The 20,764-nt window shown below is 36.5% G+C and overlaps 1 protein-coding gene across 1 annotated transcript in view; it reads left to right on the plus strand.

Moving 5' to 3' along the window:
- Positions 1 to 20,764, plus strand: part of DENND1B (DENN domain containing 1B) — a 253,493-nt gene that overhangs the window by 100,920 nt on the left and 131,809 nt on the right. Inside the window, exons 5-9 of the mRNA XM_007459659.1 lie at positions 4,787 to 4,856; positions 10,887 to 10,967; positions 14,895 to 14,954; positions 16,161 to 16,214; positions 18,726 to 18,836. Coding sequence (XP_007459721.1) covers positions 18,768 to 18,836 — 69 coding nt within the window. The 5' untranslated portion in view covers positions 4,787 to 4,856; positions 10,887 to 10,967; positions 14,895 to 14,954; positions 16,161 to 16,214; positions 18,726 to 18,767. The remainder of the gene's footprint in view (positions 1 to 4,786; positions 4,857 to 10,886; positions 10,968 to 14,894; positions 14,955 to 16,160; positions 16,215 to 18,725; positions 18,837 to 20,764) is intronic.

Below are 20,764 nucleotides of genomic sequence, written 5' to 3' on the forward strand. Positions count from 1 at the left end.
GCGGGCCTCTCACTGTTGTGGCCTCTCCCGTTGCGGAGCTCAGGCTCAGCGGCCATGGCTCACGGGCGCAGCCGCTCCGCGGCATGCGGGATCTTCCCGGACCGGGGCACGAACCCACGTCCCCTGCATCGGCAGGCGGACTCTTAACCACTGCGCCACCAGGGAAGCCCCTCTTTTGATTTTTAAGAGAAGAAATCTAGATATTTAAGTGAATTATCTGATTTAGAAGTTGGCCACTTACTCAGTTCAACAACAACAATGGTGCATTGCCCAAACAGAATATGACTGTGGGCTGGATACATCTGCATGTAGCCAGTTTGCATCCTCCGCTCTGGATGCTGTTGTTTATTTGCAACGGAAAATGTCCCTGTTTCCTTGACATCCTAAGAGCATGACTAGGTTACAGAGTAGTTTCACTTGGATACAAGTGATGTTTCCATTAAAAAAACATGAATGATACATACTCTTAAAAAGGAGCTAGTTATCACCAAGAACCAGTACATGTTCACAAAGCACATTGTGTGTAACTAAACTCAGTTCTTTATGGTGATGGTACTTACTGGTGTATCAGGCAGTGCTGTTGTAGAAATTTGAAAGAGTCTGTCCCGTTATCGCTCATGAACACATTATATATAGAGAAAAATGTTGGCTAGACAATAGATAATGCAGTTATGAGTCTTCTTATTGATCGAAATATACTTGGATGTTGATAGATTTATGTTGTTTCGGCAGAGATCTTGTACCATGTTGCAGGCCATATCCTTTTCAAAATTTTTATCCACAGTGATGAACGTATAAGCAGCACTAAAATCTATAATTGGAAGGAATTACCAATCTGTGAAATGAAAGAGTCAAATTAAACAGATGTTTATCTGCTGGGAAATTTGCCCATATGAATAAAATATAATTTAAGAGGCAGAAAGGAAGGTAACGCTCTGAACATTAGTTAAACAAATTTTAGAAGATAGAATTTACTTTAGTGTATAGAAATTATAAGTAGGCTGATTTAAGATTAAACCAGAATGAATTTTGTTCACATTTTCTGCAGCTTCCTGAAAACATCTGGTCATTGGACAATGTTTATTCAAGGGCTGGGCATTATAGAAGTACACACGCCTGTGTTGGGTGATTGGTAGACCCCTGAGCATGTATTATTGCTCCGTCAGAGAGAGTTCTAATCTCAGGCTTGCCATTTGGTAGCTTTGTGACCCGGGATAAGTTGTTTTACCTTAGTTTAGTCAAATATACATCATAGTATTATTATAAGAATTAAATGAGAGAACACGTATAAAGTACCTAGCGTATTTTCATACATATAGTTAGTGCCTAAGAAGTTTTATTCTCTGTACTTCCAGTTATTTTAACGTGTGGAATCTCTGATTCTTAGATTCTGCTCTCTACTCCCTAGATGGGTATAGACCTGACTAGTAAGTCTTACATTAGCTATCTGAGCACTAGGGTTAGAAGAGTTGAGTAATTTAAACGTGAAAATTGAGATTACCTATACTAACTTCTGATTCTCAGATTTTCCCCAAACCGTCAGAGCTTTGGCACATACTCACCCGGGTTTTTCCAGACTCCCACATGAGGCTGTCAGCTTGTTGCAACCCCCTGTCCCAGAAAATCCTACCGAAGGCCCTCATTCCTGTTTCCATCTGGACTGGTTGCTCACCAGGCGTTGGCACATTTATCCTTAGACTTACCTCTTCTTCCCTGGAATTCAGTTTCTTGTCTCTATATCCCCATATTCCTCCTTTCTGCTTCACTCTTCCATTTTGTCACTTCCCAAGAATATTATGGAGAAGGTAAATTTTTGAGTTCTAGAAAGACTGAAACTGCTATTAGTCTATCCCCAAACTTGATTGATAGTTTCTCTGGACAAAGAATTCTAGGTTGCAAGGGATTTAACCTCTGCCTTTTGGAGGCATTATCTTCTGACTTGCCAGAATTGCTGTTGGGACAGAGGTTCAGGGACATTTTGGATTTGATGCCTTCGTACGCTACCGGTTTTGTCTCTTTGGAAATTCTTAGGTGCTTTTCTGTCGCCCCTGTTCTGGAATTTCACTGTGATACTCTGGTTTGGCTCATTTATTTTACAGTTACCCCAGTGGCACTTTCAGTGTGGAAATTCATGTCTAAAGTTCCGAGATTTTTCTAGTAATTTTTTGTTTGTTTTTTGCGGTACGCGGGCCTCTCACTGTTGTGGCCTCTCCCGTTGCGGAGCACAGGCTCCGGACGCGCAGGCTCAGCGGCCATGGCTCACGGGCCCAGCCGCTCCGCGGCATGTGGGATCCTCCCGGACCAGGGCACAAACCCATGTCCCCTGCATCGGCAGGCGGACTCTCAACCACTGCACTACCAGGGAAGCCCCCTTTCTATTGATTTTAATTTTTTCAGCATTTGTATTTTGAATTTATAAGAACTTGTTCTTATTGTCTAAAAATTTATTTTTTCACTTCTTTCTCCTTTTTTATATTTCATTTTGTTTAAAAGCATCCTGTTCTTCCCATCTTGCTCCTAGGTTCTTCATGACCTTTTTTTTCCCCTTAGATTCCATATATATGTGTTAGCATACAGTATTTGTTTTCCTCTTTCTGACTTACTTCACTCTGTATGACAGACTCTAGGTCCATCCACCTCACTACAAATAACTCAATTTCGTTTCTTTTTATGGCTGAGTAATATTCCATTGTATATATGTGCCACATCTTCTTTATCCATTCATCTGTCGATGGACACTTAGGTTGCTTCCATATATACACTACCAAATGTAAAATAGATAGCTAGTGGGAAGCAGCCGCATAGCACAGGGAGATCAGCTAGGTGCTTTGTGACCACCTAGAGGGGTGGGATAGGGAGGGTGGGAGGGAGAGAGAGAGACGCAAGAGGGAAGAGATATGGGGACATATGTATATGTATAAATGATTCACTTTGTTATGAAGCAGAAACTAATACACCATTGTAAAGCAATTATACTCCAATAAAGATGTTAAAAAATAAAATAAAATAAATACTAGATTAGAACAATTAAAAAAAAAGCATCCTGTTCTTTATTCAGCTCCTGTGGATATTAATGATAAGTTTTGAAACTTTCACCTGGTGTTTGTATTGTCTTGGTTTACTTGGAGTTCCTTTTATGTTTGTATTGATGTCTGTATTTCCTCAAATATCTGGTGGTTGGACCGTTAATTTATATTTAAGATAGAGGCACTAAACTGAATTAGCATCATTGTATGTGCAGTGGTTGGTTTCACAAGAAAATATAGGGCCTTTGAGGTGTTTTTTTCCTTTGAGAAATTCCCAGATCAGTGTCTCAGGATCCTGTGGGGGCCAGTCTATTGGCTGATGGTCATTTTTGCTTCTCTTGACACTCAGGTTTTGGTTTTCTCTTTTCTGCAAAGTCAGGTATTCTTTGCTTGCTTACCACCTTTACAAAGCCATTCACCTGTGTTGCTTTCTATATACCCTTTTTATTTATTTACAGTCATTTTAGTGACATTTCCAAAGGGCACAGAGATAAATGGATGTACTACTCAATATGCTAGATTTAATGAAAAGTTGGTAGATATTTTAAAATACGATAGGCATCTTTTATATCATTACTTACTATTTATAATGATCATTTTAAAGAACTCTATAGCATTCTGCTGAGTAAGGATACTATCGTTTACCTGACTGTTCTTTTGTTATGACTTCAGGCAACTCCTAACTAAAAAGTACCATTCATGGTCACTAATAAATCAGACATTATATGAAAAAAATGCAGAAAGAATGCTGTTTTTCTAAGCTCTAGTCATTGATTATGAAATCTGTTTTGTGTATCTGTACTCTTGTCAGTGTATAATTGTGTAGTAAAAGTATCATACTTTTTTCTCTTAAAAAGTAGTCTGTTGTAGTCATTCTCTGAAGAAAAAAATGATTATTTGTTAACTGATAATTAACTACACTGGTGTGTTTTGTGATTTACTCTTCTTATAGATGAAAAGTGTACATTTTAATAAACAATTAAAAACTTTGGATAGATTTTAAATATACATACCTTAATTTGTTGAAAAGGAGTACAGATTTTATTTTGTACAGTTGATTTTTGGATTTAGTATTTTGCTTTCATAAAATTAATTATATTTGTGTCTAGCAAAATGAATCAAAATGATTTTTAAATTATATGTGTTTTTGATACTTAAATGCTATTTATAATATTTACAATTTTTAAAATAGGCTTTCTTACTTTTATTGATATTTATTTTGAAATTTACCATCCTGTGTAAACATCAATTTCCAAAGAATTGATTTAATTAATAAGCACATAATTCTATTTTTTATACACTTAATTCAGTAATATTTAAAAAGAAATGATTATATCTTTGTTTTGAAAGCTTTTTAAAATTAGTTTTTATTTGATATTATCTTATTACAGTGGTTAATTTTTATTCTATGAGTGCTTTTGGTGCACTCATACCATGCATACCACGCAGTGGGATTAAGTGATTTTCAGTGCTGCTAACATAAAATAGAAGCATGTAATGAATAACCTTTATAATGGAATTTTGGATTCTGATTACTTTATGAAAACTAATAGTAGATTATATGTAAAATTTTACTGTAACAGTAAAGAGAACCTGGGTATAGTTCTTTTTTGCCCTCTAGGATCAACCTGTTTGAAATAATCTAGATTTGATGTTTATTTTGCCATCTTGTTTCTTGATTCTAAATGGTACATACACACACACACACACACACACACACACACACATTTTTAAAGTTTTTTGTTTTTTTTTTTTTACAGTTACCTGCCATGGTTTGAAGTATATTACAAGCTTCTAAATACTCTGGCAGATTACTTGGCTAAGGAACTGGTAAGTCATGTTTTTTCCCCATTTTTTAAATTGTGGTAAAATACACCTAACATGAAATTTACCATTTTAACTGTCTTTAAGTGTACAGTTCTGTGCCATTAAATACATTCACATTGTTCTGCAGTGATCAGTACCATCATCTTTACAACCTTTTTACTTCCCAAATTGAATCTCTCTACCCATTAAACAGCAACTTCCCATTCCTCCCTGCCCTTGCCAAGTCCCTGGCAGCAACCATCGTACTACTTTCTGTCTGTCTGCATGGGACCATGTACCTCGTATAATTAGAATGATACAGTATAGGTCCTTCTGTGACTGGCTTATTTCACTTCATGTTTCAGAGTTCATCCATGTTGTAGTATATGTCAGAATTTCCTCCCTGTTTCAGGGTGAATAATATTCTGTCATTCACACACCACATTTTGTTTATTCATTCATATCTAGATGAACACTTGTGTTGCTTCCACCTTTCGGCTGTTGTGAACAAAGCTGATATGAACGTGGGTGTACAAATAACTGTTTGAGTCCGTGTATTCTTTTCAGTATATTCCCAGAAGTAGAACTGCTGAATAACATGGTAATTCCGTGTTTAACTTTTTGGAGAACTGCCATAACATTTTCCACAGTGGTGCATCAATTTACATTCCCAGGAGCAGTGCACAGGGTTCCAGTTTCCCCATATCCTCCCCAGCAGTTATTTTTTTGTTTTCGTTTTGTTTTGTTTTTATAATGGCCATCCTAATGGGTGTGAAGTGGTATATGATTGTGGCTTTCATGTGCGTTTCCCTAAACATTAGCGAGATAGAGTCTTTTCATGTGCTTATTGGTCATTGTATATCTTCTTTGGAGAATTACTTATTCAAGTCCTTTGCCATTTTTTAATCCTGTCTTCATGTTGTTGTTGAGGAGTGGGAGTTATTTACATATTCAGATATTAATCCTTTTCAGATATATGATTTGCAAATATTTTCTCCCATTCTGTGGGTTGTCTTTTTACTTTGTTGATAGTGTCCTTTGATGCACAAAAGTTTTTAACTTTCATGAAGTCCAATTTATCTGTTTTTGTCTTTTGTTGCTTTGTGCTTTTGGTGTCATGTCAAGAAATAATTTTCAAATCCAATGTCATGCATGAAGATTTCTTTTTTTCTTCTAAGAATTTTATAGCTTTAGCTCTTACATTTATCTTTACACCTTTATCCTTTTTTCTTAAAAACAAAACAGAAACTGAAGTTTGCTTTGAATTAATGAACTTCTCTGGGATGATAGTTTGTAAATTTTCCCCTTAATCATTCTTCCCTATTTTAAACAAGGACTAATTTACTAAGATATTAGCTATGCTATTTGATGCAATTTAATTCAAATAAAAGTTTTTTTAAAAAAAATCTGCAGTGATTGCCTGTTGTTGCTTTCTAATTTTGAAATGTAGGGTATATTTTCTGGTCTCTGGCTATCTGCTTAAATTCTTACTTGATACTCCTCCACACTTGAGACTGTATTTTGTTTGGTCATCTGACATTGTGTTTTCTTTGCTTTTAGTTATAGCCTCAGTCTTTCTTTGAACTTTCTCCTTTATCTACACCTAGAATTTTGGTGTTCTTATGTTCTTAGTTTTCTTTTCTCTTCTCTCTAGAAATTACTTATGGGCATTTTATACACATTCTTAGTTGTTAAGTACCACCATATTCTGATCTCTAAGAATGATCTTTCTGAAACCTGATTATATCATTTTACTGCTTGCTTATAATCCTCTCAGTGGCTCCTTTTTTTCCTTAGAATAAAATCTAAACACGTGTGCAGCTTGACATATTAGAAGCTTCATGATCTGGCATATGACAGTCCTTCTTGGCTTATCTGCTCCCACTTTTCTACAAACAATATACTATCCAATTATTTGGAGCCACTTAAATTTCCTAGAACACTGGTAGAACACTCATCTTTTAAGATTCAGTGTAAATACCTTTAAAAACAGACCTAAACTCAATACAAATACTACTCCAGATACTTTTTATTAAATAGAATTTAAATGTATTATTATTATTATTATTTTTTTTGCGGTACGCGGGCCTCTCACTGTCATGGCCTCTCCCGTTGCGGAGCACAGGCTCCGGACGCGCAGGCTCAGCAGCCATGGCTCACGGGCCTAGCCACTCCACGGCATGTGGGATCTTCCCGGACCGGGGCACGAACCCGTGTCCCCTGCATCAGCAGGCGGACTTTCAACCACTGCGCCACCAGGGATGCCCTAAATGTATTATTAATAAATTAAGATACTTCTTCTGCTCTTCTAGTGAGCAGTCTCCTAATTTGGCAATCAAATTTTATTATTATAACATAATAGCATGTTTTTAGTGTTTGTCAAAAGTCCAGGGTTTGTGTGCGTGTGCTGTGTGTGTAAACATTTCCCTGTCTGCACTTTATGTACTTAATTCTGTTAAATATTCATTAGAAGGTCATTTTACACTTGAACAATTTTATATTTAAGCTATTCAGTCTTTCATTTTCCTAAGAAAATAACTGGAAATAGCAGTATTCAATTATTACATTGAAAACTCAAAACCAGAATTCTACTTCATGATAGTTTCTTGTTCTTTGTGTTTTTGAGTAAACATGTGGGACCAACATTAATTGTATTAGTTGTCCAACTCTTGAATACGTTACCTTCAGAAACTTAATACTTATACTTATTGTATGTCATATGCTCCCTGAGACCATACATAGTACTGGAATATGTAAAAAATCATACCGTAGTTTCCTGAAGAGAGGAAGTGAGGGAGACTACATTTGTGTTCCTAATTAGAGGAAAAAAATATTATAAGTTCACAGTATTAATCAATAACTGGAAGTAAATCTATGAGTGTAATAATTTTTCTTTTCATTGTTAATTCAGTGCCACAGGGTATTTAGATTGGAATTTAGATTCACAGTCAGTTATCCTTACCTGATCAGCATTAGGCAACTACAAAGGATTCTTAAAAGCTAGACGTTTAAAAATTTTTGTTTCCATAAGAATTTTGTATACACAGAACATCAGTATCATCCAGGTTATCCTGTGGTACATTTCACTGCTTCAGTGGTCAAGTGTTGAATGCTTTAGAGTCCTTCTTTTTAGGTCATTCTAAAGAGAATTTCAAATAGGCAGTTTTGTTTTTTTTTAATAGATCTTTATTGGAGTATAATTGCTTTACAATGGTATGTTAGTTTCTGCTTTATAACAAAGTGAATCAGTTATACATATACATTTGTCCCCATATCTCTTCACTCTTGCGTCTCCCTCCCTCCCACCCTCCTTATCCCACCCCTCTAGGTGGTCACAAAGCACAGAGCTGACCTCCCTGTGCCATGCGGCTGCTTCCCACTAGCTATCTATTTTACATTCGTAGACATAGAGAATGGACTTGAGGACACGGGGGAGAGGGGGAAGCTGGGGTGACGTGAGAGTAGCATTGACATATATACACTAACGAAAATAGGCAGTTTTGAGTACACACTTTTGCAAGAATTTGTAGAGATCTGAATTATTAAGTTTTCATAGTCAAGTTATAAGAGAAATTGTGAGAAGTCATGTGTGTCTTGTATCCATATCCCTTAAAATGAATGATTAACTTCTTTGAACAACTGCCTTTACCTTTGGTTTATTCTCCCAACATAAACATTTTAAGAGAGAATAAAAGTAACTATGTATATGAGTGGCTACCTTCATGTATTTATTACAGGATTTGTATATGTAATTCAGAAAAGTGAGTGTGCACATCAAGGTACATTATTACTGTACAAATCCCATAAAGTAGATGTGTTATATATTTTACGTCATCCCATTTAGCATGGGGCAAGTAGTCACTAAGAGCTACTAGAAAAGAAGTATTTAGAATATTTGCATCTTGCATCAAAGTTGCATCTTAGTACAATAATCTTACTTAAATGGTACCTATTTCTTAAAAACTACGTTTGTGACTTTAAAATTAAAATGGAAAATGCAAGCGTTCCTCTGCACTAAATAGTTAGCCAAGGTGTGAACGCAAAGGAAAAATTCTTGAAGTAAATTAAAAGTACTACTTCGGTGAACACATGAATGGTAGGAAAGCAAAACAGCCTTATTGCTGATATGGAGAAAGTCTGAGTGGTCGAGATAGAAGATCAAAGCAGCCACAACATTCCTTTAAGCCAAAGCCTCATCCAGAGCAAGGTCCTACCTGTCTTCAACTCTGCGAAGGCTGAGAGGGGCGAAGAGGCTGCAGAAGGAAAGATTGAAGCTGGCAGAGGTTGGTTTAATGAGGTTTAAGGAAAGAAGCCATCCCTTTAACATAAAGCGCAAGGTGAAGCAGCAAGTGCTGATGCAGAAGCTGCAGCAAGTTATCCAGGAGATCCAGCTAAGATAATTAATGAAGGTGGCTGCACTAAACAACAGATATTCAGTGTAGAGGAAACAGCCTTCTGTTGGAAGAAGATGCAATCTAGGACTTGCATAGCTGGAGAGGAGAAGTCAGTGCCTACTTTTCAAAGCTTCACAGGACAGGCTGACTCTCTCCTTAGGGGCTAGTGCAGCTGGTGACTCTAAGTTGAAGCCAATGTTCATTTATTATTCCGAAAATCCTAGGACCCTTAAGAATTATGCTGAATCTACTCTGCCTGTGCTCTATAAATGGAACAACAAAGCCTGGATGACAGCACATCTGTTTATAGCATGGTTTACTGAATATTTTAAACCCACTGTTGAGACCTACTGCTCAGAAAAAAATTCCTTTCAAAATATTACTGTTCATTGACAATGCACCTGGTCACCCAAGGGCTCTGATGGAAATGGACAACAAGATTATTGTTTTCTTCACGCCTGCTAACACAACATCCATTCTTCAGCCCATTGATCAAGGAGTAATTTTGACTTTTATTTATTATTATCATTATTTTAAATTTATGTTTATATTTATTGTATTTATCATTTTAAAATTTATTATTAAGTCTTATTATTTAAGAAATACATTGCGGGAGACTGTAGCTGCCACAGATAGTGATTCCTCTGATGGATCTGGGCACAGTAAATTGAAAACCCTCTGGGAAGGATTCACCATTTTAGATGCCATTAAGAACACTTTTGGTTCATGGGAAGAGGTAAAAATATCAGTATTCACTGGAGCTTGAATAAGTTGATTCCAACCCTATTGGATGACTTTGAGTTGGGGGATTCAAGACTTGACTGGAGGAAGTAACTGCAAATGTGGTAGAAATAGCAAGGAAGTGAGAATTAAAAGTGGAGCCTGAAGATGTGACAGTTGCTACAATCTCATGATAAAACTTGAACAGAAGAAGAATCGCTTCTTTATGGATGAGCAAAGAAAGTGGCTTTTTGAGATGGAATCTACTCCTGGTGAAGATGCCGTGACGATTGTTGAAATGACAACAAAGGATTCAGAATATAACATGAGCTTAGTTGATGAAGCAGCAGCAGGGTTTGAGACGATTGACTCCAATTTTGAAATAAGTTCTACTGTGAGTAAAATGCTATCAAACAGCATCGCAGACTGCCAATGAAAGGGAGAGTCAGTTGATACAGCAAAGTTTATTGCCTTGTTTGAAGAAACTGCCACGGTGACCCCACCTTTCAGCACCCACCAGCCTCATCAGGCAGCAGCAATCAACATCGAGGCAAACTCTCCACCAGTGAAAAGATTCTGACTTGCTGAAGGCCCAGATGATGGTTAACATTGTTTAGCAATAAAGTATTTTAAATTAAGGTATGACATTGTTTTTTTTTAGACATAATGGTATTATTGCACATTTAATATACTACAGTGTAGTGTAAACATAACTTTTATATGCACTAGGATACTGAAAAATGCATGAGACTCGCATTATTGCTCTATTTGCTTAATTGCGGTAGTCTGGAACTGAACCCGCCATATCTCCAGGGTCTGCCTGTATATAACACGTCTGAAGTGAGTAGGTACAGTGAATGATTTTGTCAAGTAGTTTTAATTGTATTTACTTAGTTCCTATTCCATTTATAAAATGTACTTTTTTTTTTTTTAACTCTAGGAAGATGATTTGAATGAAACTCTCAAATCACTCTATAACCAGCCAGTACCAAAGGCAAACACTCCTGTCAATTTGAGTGTGGTAAGTATTGAGTCAGTAATTGATGTTTTGAGTCACAGCAGTTTAGAAACTCTGCTGAGTCACCCATGCTGCCAGGAAGACTTCAATGCCTGTACTGACATTACTACATGGTGATATTGAGGCTTTCTAACATGCTTTAACTATCATAACATGATATGATAGATGTATATATACTTCAGTAGTTGTTAAATCCCAGATTTTTAAATTATATGCTAAAAGTTACCAAATAACCTGAGAATATTTTGATTGCAAGGAACATTGATTTTCAGGTAAAATCTATCCATAATAAGGAAATACACACCCACACCCACACAAGTATTCAATACCAAATACCCCTCATAAAATGAAAATAGTACATAATAAGTATTGAAAATGTACTATATAACCAACTGTATGATAAAGATTCTGGGTTAAAAAACTCTTTACCAATACTTCAATACATCTTTTAGTATAATCACCAAATACTGGCAATATGATTAAAGTTTCTCAAAGCAGTAAGGCTGTGGTGGTATAGGTTATTTACCACTGAAACCTTTAATGAACTGTACTGTCTATAACTAAAATCACCCTAGTACTTTGGGAGGCTTTGTAAGTGTTTAAAATTAATAATCACAAAATATGAATGTTTTCGTTAATTTTCCTCATTAATTCGGCATATAATAGAATGTTAAAATTTACCTATGTTTATTTTGGTTCTTCCAAAATAACAATAAACTGTCCTAATTAAGGAAGGAAAATATATAATGATGCAAGAGAAATTGAAGGAGAAAGAAATTTGAAATGTATGTAATCGTGTTAACAGGTCTTTTGGTGGGTTTTTTTTTTTAACATCTTTATTGGAGTATAATTGCTTTACAATGTTGTGTTAGTTCCTGCTGTACAACAAAGTGAATCAGCTATATGTATGCATATATCCCCATATCTCCTCCCTCTTGCGTCTCCCTCCCACCCTCCCTATCCCACCCCTCCAGGTGGTCACAAAGCACCGAGCTGATCTCCCTATGCTATGCAGCTGCTTCCCACTGGCTATCTGTTTTACATTTGGTAGTGTATATATGTCCATGCCACTCTCTCACTTCATCCCAACTTACCCTTCCCCCTCCCCATGTCCTCAAGTCCATTCTCTACGTCTGCGTTTTTATTCCTGTCCTGCCCCTATGTCTGTCAGAACCTTTTTTTTTAGATTCCATATATATGTGTTAGCATACGGTATTTGCAAGATAAGGAAACTGTTAGCTTTACTTCATTCTTTCTTTGGTAATAACTTTCTTCTTGCTTAGATTTCCCCCTGTAATTTTGTTTGATCATAGTGTTCTCCTCTGTGGTTTCCTTCTTTATATTTCTAGTGGCAGCAGCCTAGTCTGGGTGCTCATCACTTCAAGAAGTCCTTAGTCTACAGCCTCTCCTCCCAGTCCCTTCTAAAGGCTGTAAGATCAAACTTCCTTCAACTATATAAAGTCCCCTGATGAAAACCTTTAGTAGTCCCCCATTTTCAGTAGAATTTGTCCAAATTTTTGGCCTTTCAGGACCATCTACTTCTTAGCCTCAATCCAGCTTTTCACTTTTCTGTCTCAGTTTTTTTCCCCATGAATTGATTCTCTACTCTGGTCACAGTTTTCTGTTCATCTTCTCGAGTCAACATTGTGCTTTCTTGGTTGTACAGCTTCCTCTAAAACCTCTTGTAGACTATGTATCTTTAGAACTAGCTCAGTTCCCACCTTTGTGAAATGTTCCCTTGTTGTTAACAGCATAATGTTTTCTGCCCCTTTATGTCTGCATCCTCTTTTGTTGCTTAATCCCAAAGTGGAAATAAATGTTATGTAGTCATTTAGAGATTGGGGGCTGGAAAGCTAAGGATAACCTGGATTTTTTTTTTTTTTTTGGTACGCGGGCCTCTCACTGCTGTGGCCTCTCGCGTTGCGGAGCACAGGCTCCAGACGCGCAGGCTCAGCAGCCGTGGCTCACGGGCCCAGCCGCTCCATGGCATGTGGGATCTTCCCGGACCGGGGCACGAACCCGTGTCCCCTGCATCGGCAGGCGGACTCTCAACCACTGCGCCATCAGGGAAGCCATAACCTGGAATTTTTAACCCAAATCGGGGAGTCATCTGCAGACGTGGTTGTAGGAATAACCGAGCGATTTAAAGGGCAGAATGTAGAGAGGATAGAGCAGAGGGTAAGGTCTAATTGCCCAAAGAAATTGTATGGAAAAAGAGAGCACATGGAGGGAAAGGACTGGAGGAAGGAGCAGTTAAGGAGAAACTCAGATTTGTATGACGTCACTGAAGCCGAAAGAATGCAGGTTCACAGTTAGTGGGAATGAAGTACAAAGGCCAAGGAAAAATGCCCCGGAGAAGGAGGAAAAGCTCTGGATTTTCTGAAAATAAGTGTTTTTCTTTGGAAGAGTTGTATGTATGAAGTGATTCTAACACTTTGTTAAATGGTGAAGGAAACATACTGTAAGTGCTAAGATGATAGAGGCAGCTATGGAGAGCTGAGAAATAAAAATGTATTCTCTAAATTTGACTGTCTTATTTGTTCAGGAGTAACTAAATATCTTATAAAAGTACATTTCAGAAATATTGGATATTGAAACACTTTACCTTTATTAATAAGAACTGTAAGTCAAAGACGTCTAGGCTTCTTAATACCCAAAGACTAGAAGATTTTGGTTTAAATCACAGTCACTAAATGTGTGATGTGAGGCAAAAAAGTTAATCTCTTTTGATGTTCCCTTTTATCCATTTGAGAAATTTAGTGAATCAGTTTTTGAGAAGGTTGTTTGGGGAATTTTATGAAATGATATATTTAGATATACCACGAAAAGCTATTTGAATGTTAGTTGCTAGTAAATTGACGTTTCATTTGATAAGGAGAGGATTTTTATTATATCCGAAATAATCCTGGTAAAGGAATTTGAGTGACTGTGTTGTATTTCTATGTCTGATGGTTATTTTTATATTTTAAGCCTCACATATAAGCTTTTTTTTTTTTTTTTGCGGTACGCGGGCCTCTCACTGCTGTGGCCTCTCCCATTGCGGAGCACAGGCTCCGGGATGCGCAGGCCCAGCGGCCATGGCTCACGGGCCCAGCCGCTCTGTGGCATGTGGGATTCTCCCGGACCAGGGCACGAACCCGTGTCCCCTGCATCGGCAGGCAGACTCTCAATCACTGTGCCACCAGGGAAGCCCCACATATAAGCTTTTGAATCAGTAGTCTGTGATAGGCTTCAAATCTTGTTCACCTGTTCTCAGTACAGTATCTTAGATATTGTTAAATCCAGCTGGTTGATAAACCTTTATGTAAAGTCCACTTAGTAATTTCATTTGACTTCAATAATAGGTTATAAAGTCACGTGCCAGTGCTGTGCAGTTAATGACCAGCAAAACTGGGATGAAAACACTTGTCTTCACCTACTAGTACAGTTTTAGTTTTGTGATGTCAGGTTAAAATTGATGGTCATAGGCATTTTTGTTCCTCCACAAGTGGAAAAGAAATTTTTGTTTGTTTGCAGAATTTCCATTATAAAAATATGACAAGGCTTGAGAAACTGCTGTGATTTTCTTAAAATTTCATATTTCATGAATATTCCATCACATGAGTTTTTCAAGACTTGACATTATAACCACTAGAATATCACAGAGATATGAAATGTTAATATCTAATGTAAATGCTTATTTTGAAAGTACATTTCAAAGCCATTAAATATCCACAGAATTCTGTACTCTCAGTCGAGAATTAAAGTACTTCAAGATTTTTCTAGCATAAAACTAGCAAATCAGCATTTAAAACATTTGTAATGAATGCTGTTCAGATGTTTTCAGCGGATAATGTGGCTACATGGGTTTGTCTCAAATACACAGCAAATTGTTGTGTAAATTTCTCCCATGAAAGTAAAGTACTCATTTTGTCTCTTATGTATTGTAAGAACCAAGAGATATTTATTGCCAGTGAGCAAGTTCTGAAAGATCAGCCCTCCCTAGCACGGGTGAGTTCAAAGGACATTGGCTTCTGAAAATCACTCTTAAATTGGGAAGTTAATTACTTCTTTCACTATGTCTTTAAGATTCACTCTAGTCCTTTGGGAAGTGGTAAATTTGCTTCTTTTAAGAAAATTAATCATTTGGATTATATTTTCTGTTTATACTATCTTTTAAAGCATAGCTTTATGAAATACAGTGCTATTAAAAATCCATCCAAATACAAGTAGCTAATAGAGACCAAATCCATGCTTACCCTCGGGTCAGTGGTGGTGATGTCAAAGTGAGCTCACTACATGGGTATCTGTCACATGTTTTGTCCAGGGTCTCAGGACCTTGTTCTTCCACCCTGCAAGTCATGCACGATGACGGTGCCAACTAGCCTTGCTCTGACTCGTTCAGTGGTGCTCAGTATTGGCTAGAATGGTTTTTTGCCCCCAAATCTTTAATTATAAGACAATATTAAATAGGTCCTTATTTGAGATAGTAAAATGATTTTGGAGATTAATATGAACAGAAAATAAAATGATTTTGGTGATTGACTTGTATTCTGAATCTGGGTGGTAAAATTTGGGAACATTCTGTGAAACGTGAAGGTGTGCACAGTATGCTTTTTGTGTAAATATGTCTATGAACTGTTGTATTGCTTTGAATATTATAGAAGCTAATTAACATTTGTTTAGTGGGTGTATAAAAGTCATATTTTGGGTTAATTACCTTTTAAGAAGTTTTAAATATTAAAAAAAATTTTTAATTTCTGCTTTCTAAATAATATAGTGGCTGATATGTACCAGAGAAATTTATGGGGACTTAACTGTAGGAACTCAAAAATCTCAATAGATTTTGATATATTCTTGGGTAAACAAGCCTTATTTTTCCAGGCTCCCTAAACCAAATGTGTTAAAATTATCTATCTATTTTTCAGTAATATGCTTTTTTTCGTCTTAATAATAACTTTTTCTAGTATTCCCACTTCAATTTTAAAATGAAATATTTTTAACCAACACTTAAAGTTTTTGTATGAGAAAGTTATTGTTAAATCTCATATAAGTCTGCTATCTCATTTAAGAATCTCTCAAATTCAACAAACCCTGAGCATCAGTCCTTGGTATTTATTTAGTTGATATGTTTTAAAATTTTTAATCTCAAATTATATGTAATTGCTACCAAATTTTAATTCTCCTTTTCTTATGTGATTTATTTCTGTTGATTAGCATTCCTACTTCATTGCCCCTGATGTAACTGGACTCCCAACAATACCGGAGAGTGTAAGTTTTCTATGTTTTTATTCTACTGATATTATGAAATTTATTTATTTTGGTCTTACTCTTTAAGGATTTCTTTGTAGAGAAATAGAAAACATTGTAACTCTCTGTGAGAAAAAATGAAAAAATAAAGAATAATGTTGTTATCTCTTTTTCTTCTTTATGTATCTGCTACTTTACCTCCTGTAGATAAGACAAATTATATGAGAAAAACAATTTCTACCATTTGAGATAGTTCATTAGGATAGTCTGTGTTCAGTTAGGTCCTGAGCTCCCCGGATTAGGCAGAAGAGAGGTCTCAGGAGATGACTCCTTTTGGCAGGGAATAAACACGTGCAATGGGAAATATTTTCGCGCAAATAGTTACTTTAGTGAAATGACCATAGTATTTAGATTCCTTGTGTGTATATATATATATATATATTTTCAAATTTTAGATGTTCTCTACTTGATTTCCTGATTTTTAATGTAAGTAATACATGTTTTGTAAGGCTTGAAGGATACTACAAGAAATTATAAAATTGCTACAGTTCACATTTATTTAGAGTCCTGATTGTAGATTGTATTTTCAGTGTTTTAGTAGTTATTACAAATTAAAATTCTGTAGAAAAGCTTACATGGATAAATGGAATTTACAAGTACACTTTTGGATGCTGTGTGAAAAGGAAGTATTTCCTTTCATAATTTTTTTCAGCTTTGTTTTGGAAAGATAAAATGAATTAGTAGAAATAATTCAATCAAAGTGAAGGAAACATCAACTTAAGGAATGTGTATTATTTTCCTCAGAATTCTACTGTTCTTCCAAAAATTTTTTTGAACCTGCTGAGTGTTTGGTTTCCAAAAGCACGTGGGTTATAAGTGAATGAACAAAGTCCAAGAAGACAACTGTAAATTTCCTAATTTCGAACCGAGACTGTCAGTGGTATTTTTGGTACAGATGAGTCCAGTTAACTCCTGTGAGAGACTGCATTCAGCCGCTCTTCACGTGGGCCTGGGATAGACCATCAAATCAGCAGGTCACATCACAGGCCCTCAAGTCTTGTGCGAGTCCACCGGGGGCTGGGGGTGTCTGTTAGGTTTCCTGGAGGCTGACTGACCGCCTTGACTTATGCACACCTGCCCCTCACATCAGGGTTGTTAATACAAGTCAGTCTCTTGCTTTAGCCTCTCCTCTTCGTACCTTTCTTAAATTTACTAATAAACTGCTAATAGCTTGATTTAACAAACTTCACAGACTTTTCTGTGACTTTGAAAGTTTTAAAGAACCATTCTAAAGAACCATTTCTAAGGAAAAACTGCCACTGAGAATATACATTTTTACATCTCTATTAATATATTTTATTTTTAAAAAGTCCTGTTTAGGGAAGAGGAAAAAAAAAAGCAAGGACCTATACATAAGGCAGCATTCTGCACTGAGAAATAATTCCCCATCTAGAAATTACCTTTGAGATTATAGGAAAAATCTTAACGTTGAATGACATAAAAGTAATTTTGTATTATGAAGAGTTGAAATGGAAGGTGAGGTGTGCTTCAGCTAGAGGAAACAGGAAATGAATCTCTCCACCAAATTCAACATCACTCACTGTTTCCGTTTATGTGCCCTGCTGTGATTACTGGTTTGTTCTGGGAAAGTCTGTACCTCACAGAAATTGAAGAAACAATTGGATTTCTTAGTTTCTTGCTCAACTAGAAGTTTTAGCCTTCTGGGTCATAGTGCACCTGGCACTGCAGTTTCAGTCTATTGTCATCTCTCATTCAGTCTTTTTATCACTTGTTGCTTTCTGATGGGCTTAAGTTTGAGTACAGAAAATTAAAAATAAGTAAGAAGGAGAGGATCTAAAAGTGAAAGTTAACGCAGCTTACCCCAGTTTTGTTCCTATGTGGGGAAAACAACTTGAAGCGTTAAGTCAAGGAATCAAATTAACACCAACTTTTATTTGGTTATAGTGGTATAAAGCAGGCCTGACATGGGATATAAATGAGATCTTCTTTAATAAAGAATCAAAGGTCTGCTTTATAAACCCATCTCATCCTGTGGTTGCCTTATGCATAGTCTATAGTATCAGGCAATGATATTGCCTGCTGGCTGATTGGCAAACAGAGGGAGACTCAAATGTATTTTCTGGAGCAGCAGTTCTCAAAGTTCAGTGTATGTAAGAACCACTGGCAGTATTTGTTTAGAAAATGGATTCCTGGGGCTGTACTCTGAAGATTACTACTCAGCAGGTCTAGGTTGGGGCCCAGAAAACAGGCTTCTTTTTCAGGTGCCTGGGGAGGGAGGGTGGGAAAGAGGTGATGCTCTGATCACCCTCTGAGAATGTTTTCCTAGAGTAGGGCTATGTTTCAAATAATAGTAGAAGGCTACGTGCTCTGTGTGGCGGCAGAATAGAATTAAATTTAATTATTTTAATGAATACCACTTACTCTCCTAACATTGTTTGTACTTCAGACTGTGTGGCGAACGTATCAGATACTTTCCCTGTTAACTTACACAGTTGTCTCTGGCTTGTGCAGAGGAACCTCACGGAGTACTTTGTGGCTGTGGACGCGAACAACATGCTGCAGCTCTACGCCAGCATGCTGCACGAGAGGCGCATCATCATCACCTCCGGCAAACTCAGCACCGTGCGTATCTCACACTCCCCTCTGCGCGGAAAGACCTGCAGCCCACGCAGAGGCAGAAATGCTCTGCGTGTGCTTACGAGACAATATCTACATACCCTTTTGATATATGGTTTTAATCTGGCTCTTGGAGTACAAAGGTCTGATTTATGGAAGGCCTTCGTGGGTGCATTAAGTCAGGTTAATTATTTTTTCTTATCAGAAGATGAGAGTTTTTTTTTTTCTTTTTTCTTTTTAACTCTCCCGAGTTCATTTTAGTGCCTTCTACCATCTAACGAATTCTTAAGAGCTATTATGAGATCTTTATTATTCACTTGAGGCTTTTTCCATTGGAGCTACTTGAAAGAAATCAAGGGGCCATGATAATAGCTGCTATCCTAACCTGGTAATAGGTAGATTCATCTTTGTTGCCAAGTAGTGGTTTGGGAGTGGATTCTATAATAGTTCTGATTTGGAGGAGCTCTTCAGACTGATAATAACTTAAAAGTCAAAATAGCGTTTTTTTAAAATCACAGGTTTTATGCTACTCACTGAAATGTTTTTCTGGAAGGTCTTCATTACTGTGGTAAAGGCAGGGAGAATAGAGTTTTCTTGGGTTATAGAAAAACATTCAGAAGTATTTTGCTAGATTTTCTAATTTTTTTCTCTTTGAGCATTAAAATTTTAATATTTTTGACCTAAAAATTTTAATATAAATGTAAATATAGTTTTGAGTAATGTATGAGATATTTATTAAAAACATTATTTAATATTTCATGAATTAGCTTCCTTGAAATTTGGCTAACTGATAAAAATAAGATAATATCTATGTTTTGTTCTCTGATAGTAGAAATAAAAACCCTATTCTATAAAGTTTTAGTATTTTAGAGCAGAAGGAGCTTCAGGATTTCTCTAGGGCATCTGTTTAGGGTATAACAATGAGAAAGGTGTTGATATTTTCAGAGAGAGTTTAAATGGCCACCCCAAGGCCAAATAAGATAGTTGGAGACAGGTAATGTGAAACTGGGTCTCCTGATTCTAATTTTGGGTTATTTGCATTACTCTAGAGTTGAAAAAATACAGTTTTGAGATTTTGAAATGCAATAATGATATGCTCACTTTTCAAAAAGAATTGAAAATATATTATTTTACACATTGAAAAACACGTTATATGCATTTGAAGGAGTAAGTGTGAAGAAATGATGTAGTTCAATCAGAGAATAAGTGCCAGTCAGTGATGCAGGTAATTATTTGCATTTTCTTAAAGTGATATTAAGAAATTCAATCTGAATTATTTGGCACTTTTTATATATTTGCTTTTCTGCTGTGCTTAACTTACCGTTGAGGTAAAATTATTCTTATTTATCCTCCCCTTCTCTTCCTCCTCATCACATTTTTTTTTAAACTACATTATTTTTGGTTACACTGACGTTTCCTGCATTTATTTATTAATTTATTTCTTTTTTAGCTGTGCCACACAGCTTTCCTCATCACTTTTTTAAGCCAGTTTTTTTTCAAGATTATAAAGAATATTTCTATATGGATGTTGTCCTGAAGATTAAAAAGATTGTACAAGCTGTCTTGGAGACCTAGGAGCTAAATTCCTATCAAGATTAATTCATGTAACATATTTATTATGCACCTGCTATGTGCTTGCCACTTTCTAGGCACTGAGGATTCAGCAGTAAGCAAAGCAAAGTCCAAACACTCTTGGAGCTTATATCCAACTGATAGGGAAGATGAAGACATGAATGAAGAAATAGCTGTTATGTCATATGGTACTGAGTACCAAGAGATAAGGGAGAAAGTGAGTGTGAGTGTGGGGTGAAAGGTCAGGGGCAGGTTTCAGTTTTGTGTAGGGAGGTCAGGGAAGCCTTGTCTCATGAGGTGGTGTTTGAGCAGAGGTCCGAAGGAAGTGTGGGCGTGAGCGTGTAAGCTGGTCTGTGTAGGGA

This window comes from Lipotes vexillifer, unplaced genomic scaffold (genome assembly GCF_000442215.2).
Source record: "Lipotes vexillifer unplaced genomic scaffold, Lipotes_vexillifer_v1.1 scaffold830, whole genome shotgun sequence".
Lineage (NCBI taxonomy): Eukaryota > Metazoa > Chordata > Mammalia > Artiodactyla > Lipotidae > Lipotes > Lipotes vexillifer.